Raw genomic sequence first — 4,224 nt, 5'->3', positions numbered from 1 at the left:
CTCCAGCTCGGCTGAGATCTGCTCCAAATGCTGGACCCTGATGACCATCGCCGTCCGCGTCATCGACCGCGCGCTCGTGGGTGAGGGTCTCAGGGATCCCCGTGACCCCCATCCGAGGGCATATCCACAGACCCAGACCCCCAAGGAGGGGCTGAAGCATCGCTCTCATGGGGCTGGGGGGCAGCGGGGGGTCCGCTGGTGCCCAGGGGGGGTCTGTGGCACCACCAGGCTTGGGTGGACCCCGCAGCCCGGCTGTTCCCCCCGCAGAGGACCTGGGCATGAAGCATCGCCTGTGGGTGAGGGTCTCAGGGATCCCCGTGACCCCCATCCGAGGGCATATCCACAGACCCAGACCCCCACGGAGGGGCTGAAGCCTCGCTCTCATGGGGCTGGGGGGCAGCAGGGGGGTGCGCTGGTGCCTGGGGGGGGTCTGCAGCACCACCAGGCTTGGGTGGACCCTGCAGCCCGGCTGTTCCCCCCACAGAGGACCTGGGCATGAAGCATCACCTATGGGTGAGGGTCTCAGGGACCGCCATGACCACCATCCGAGGGCATATCCAGACCATGCTCTGTCCCACAGCAACGCTCAGACCCCCAGGGAGGGGCTGAAGCATCGCTCTTATGGGGCTGGGGGGCAGCGGGGGGTGCAGCATCGCCTGTGGGTGAGGGTCTCAGGGACCCCCGTGGCCCCCATCCAAGGGCATATCCAGACCATGCTCTGTCCCACAGCAACGCTCAGACCCCCAGGGAGGGGCTGAAGCATCGCTCTTATGGGGCTGGGGGGCAGCGGGGGGTGCAGCATCGCCTGTGGGTGAGGGTCTCAGGGACCCCCGTGGCCCCCATCCAAGGGCATATCCAGACCATGCTCTGTCCCACAGCAACGCTCAGACCCCCAAGGAGGGGCTGAAGCCTCGCTGTCATGGGGCTGGGGGGCAGCGGGGGGTGCGCTGGTGCCCGGGGGGGGGGTCTGTGGCACCACCAGGCTTGGGTGGACCCCCCAACCCGGCTGTTCTCCCCGCAGAGGACCTGGGCATGAAGCATCACCTGTGGGTGAGGGTCTCAGGGACCCCCGTGACCCCCATCCGAGGGCATATCCAGACCATGCTGTCCCACAGGAACGCTCAGACCCCCACGGAGGGGCTGAATCCTCGCTGTCATGGGGCTGGGGGGCAGCGGGGGGTGCAGCATCGCTGTGGGTGAGGGTCTCAGGGACCCCCGTGACCCCCATCCGAGGGCATATCCAGACCATGCTGTCCCACAGGAACGCTCAGACCCCCACGGAGGGGCTGAATCCTCGCTGTCATGGGGCTGGGGGGCAGTGGGGGGTGAGCTGGTGCCCAGCGGGGGGGTCTGCAGCACCACCAGGCTTGGGGGGACCCCACAGCCCAACTGTTCCCCTCACAGAGGACCTGGGCATGAAGCATCGGCTGTGGGTGTACTCGGGCCGGAGGGGCGTCCACTGCTGGGTGTGCGACGACGCGGTGCGGAAATGGTCGCCGGCGCTGCGGGCGGCCGCCGTGGAGTACCTGACCCTGGTGAAGGTGGGTAGATGGTGGGGGGGAGGGCTAGGCACCCCCTGCCCGCCCCCCCGAGTCTGACCACTGCTGTCCAACCTGCTCTGTGTGGACCTGTTCTGGCAGGGGGTTGGACTAGATGATCTCCAGAGGTCTCTTCCAACCCCATGTGATTCTGTGATTCTTTCTGTCCCCCCCCCAGGGTGGAGCAGAGACCGTGAAGAAAGTGAACATTTCTGAGCCCGTCCACCCCTTCATCAGGTCAGTGGGGACCCCCCTGCCCGGCCCCCCCATCAACGGCCACCGGCTGGGGGGTCCTGAGCTTCTCCTGGCTCCGTAGGCACTCGGTCAGCGTGGTGGAGAAGTACTTCGAGGCGTACGCCCTGGTGGGTCAGGACATCCTGGGCACCCCGGAGAGCTGGGAGAAGGTGCTGGCTCCCCAAGAAGCGGGACTCGGTGCAGCGCTGGGAGCTGCTGAAGGGCAGGATGGAGAGGACGCGGGTGAGTGGCCGTGGGGTTGCCCCGGGGTCCTTGCCGTACCCCCCCGCTGCCCCCTGACCACCCCCCCCACCCCTGTCCCCGCAGCGGAATGTGGGGAGTGGGAAGAGCCCGGTGTGCTACGCGGACTGGGAGATCATGCTGCAGTACTGCTTCCCCCGCCTCGACATCAACGTCAGCAAAGGCGTCGGGCACTTGCTGAAGAGCCCTTTTAGCGTCCACCCCAAAACAGGTGGGTCTGGCACCCTGTGGGGCCAGCGCCCCATAGGGACCCCCGCAACTGGGCACCCCCGGCCGTGACTCCCCTCTCTTGCAGGTCGCATTTCGGTGCCCCTGGATCTGCAGAAGCTGGACCAGTTTGACCCGTTCGCTGTCCCCACCATCAGGTAGGTGAGAAACACCGACTCACATCTTAGAATTTAAAGAGGACAAAGTCACCGAAGCAAAGGTCAAAAAAAATAATAATTTATTAATACGAAAAAGCGCTGAATCGGGTGCACCAAAAATAGATGCACGATGATCTTTTAGCTTTCAGGTATTTTATACCTTTATCCCGGCCGCTTGAGTTTCTCTCTCTCTTCTCATGGGCTGAGAAGTTGGAGCTCACATTCTTCCCGACCGCTTGACCTATTGCAGGTTTATTTTGCACTTTTTCCCATATAAGGCCCACATACACCTATTCTACGAAATTATTATCCTAAACACGCCTTTGATTAGTTGATTAAGGTACACGTTATTTCAGAGTCTTTGCTACCATCTACTTGGCAGATTTACCAGACTGGTTTCTTTGGCCTTATTGATACTCCCCTACCCTTTGGGTTTTTGTGTCGAAGGCCATGTTCCAGTTTGTTTCTCTTCACCTGGATAACGCTCTGTGAACAAGGATTCTTTGACAGACCAAGGGCATTTCTGGGGATTAATTGGAGGCAATTTATTAGACTCCACTATTACTAAGGCTTCTTTGTTAGTACTATCACACTAACAATGATACATCAATTAGCTGAAGTGGGGTGAGCGGGGCTGACCCCCTGGTGGCACCGGGGGTCCCGGTTGTGCCCTCAGCCCCACAACATCCCACCCTCTCCCGCAGCTCCCTGTGCCACGAGCTGGATGTGGCCAGTGACGCCGGGGAGCAGGAGGACGGTGGGGAGACAGAGCCGAAGCGGCGAACACGGGGTGAGCGGGACAAGGGACGGGGTGCTGGGGGGGTCCCCACTGCCCCGCTCCCACTCCTGCTCCTGCTCAGCTCCCCAAATCCTCCAGATTACAAGAGGACGAGCCTGGCGCCCTACGTGCGGGTCTTCGAGCAGTTCGTGGAGGAGATGGAGCGCGCCCGGAGGGGAGAGCTGCTCCAGAGGAGCGGTGAGAACAGGGCAGGGATGGAGCTGGACGGCGGATCCCAAAGTGGGGAGCCCCTGGCTCTCAGAAACTCCTCTTTTTTCTGTAAAACTTCCCATTTTTCCTCTTCGCAGACCTCCAGGGAGACTTCTGAGGATTCGCTGCCGGGGGCCACAGTGGCAGGCCCGGTCCTCGTCCTCCGCCATCGTCACCTCCGCCGCCGGCCGCGGGGGTCCCGGTGCCGTGGAGCAGGGACCCCGTCAGCCAGCAGCCATCCCACCCCTGCTCCCTGCCCCTCTCCCACGGACCCTTCCCCCATTTTGTACTTTTTCTACTCAAAGACCATTAAATTTCTCTGGTCACCCTGTGCCTGCATCTGCGGCCCGACCCGGTACCCAGTGTGCCCTGCCCCGGCCCGTAGGGTCCCTGCCGCACCGGGGGTCCCTGCCGCACTCCGGGGCCAGGCCCCACGGTCACGGGGTCCCAGCCCCGCACCCCGAAGGCCCCCGCTCCCTTTCCACGGGGGTCCCTTCCCCGCACCCGGCCCTACCGGGGCCCGGAACGGCGGAGCGCGGCCGTTGGAGTGGGGGGGAAGGCGATCGGCGGGGCACTGCCCCCCTGCCCCGGAAGTGCTCGTTCTGCCGGAAGTCGCGTCTCCAGCCCTTCGGTCTCTTTCCGCCGCCATCTTGGGCCCTGCTCCCCGCACAGTGAGTCCCGCCGGCGCCATCCGCCGCCATCCGCCGCCTCGGGGGCTCTCCGCCGCTCGGGAGCCGCGGCCGGGCCGGGAGGAAGGGGGGAGGGCGGTGGCGGCCCGGTTTAGGCCGCCGCTGGGGTCGCGATCGCGCCGGGAAGGCCGGCGGGGACGGCCCGGCGC

The 4,224-nt window shown here is 64.2% G+C and overlaps 2 protein-coding genes across 2 annotated transcripts in view; both read left to right on the top strand.

Annotated features, from left to right (window-relative positions):
- PRIM1 (primase, DNA, polypeptide 1 (49kDa)) overlaps positions 1-3,717 on the top strand; it is a gene marked incomplete at its 5' end in the record, with an annotated part of 4,212 nt that extends 495 nt beyond the window's left edge. Inside the window, 10 exon segments of the mRNA XM_014959357.1 lie at positions 1-80; positions 1,405-1,541; positions 1,717-1,775; positions 1,855-1,950; positions 1,952-2,015; positions 2,100-2,244; positions 2,329-2,398; positions 3,103-3,188; positions 3,276-3,374; positions 3,485-3,717. Of these exon segments, the coding sequence (XP_014814843.1) occupies positions 1-80; positions 1,405-1,541; positions 1,717-1,775; positions 1,855-1,950; positions 1,952-2,015; positions 2,100-2,244; positions 2,329-2,398; positions 3,103-3,188; positions 3,276-3,374; positions 3,485-3,504 (856 nt within the window).
- A 260-nt stretch (positions 3,718-3,977) lies between these two features.
- The window catches only part of NACA (nascent polypeptide-associated complex alpha subunit), a 33,477-nt gene continuing 33,230 nt past the window's right edge, over positions 3,978-4,224 (top strand). Inside the window, exon 1 of the mRNA XM_014959375.1 lies at positions 3,978-4,057. The gene's annotated coding sequence lies outside the window, so the exon portion shown is untranslated. The remainder of the gene's footprint in view (positions 4,058-4,224) is intronic.

This window comes from Calidris pugnax, unplaced genomic scaffold (assembly GCF_001431845.1).
Source record: "Calidris pugnax isolate Ruff unplaced genomic scaffold, ASM143184v1 scaffold421, whole genome shotgun sequence".
Taxonomy (NCBI): domain Eukaryota; kingdom Metazoa; phylum Chordata; class Aves; order Charadriiformes; family Scolopacidae; genus Calidris; species Calidris pugnax.
This window is presented reverse-complemented; position numbering and strand designations above follow the sequence as displayed.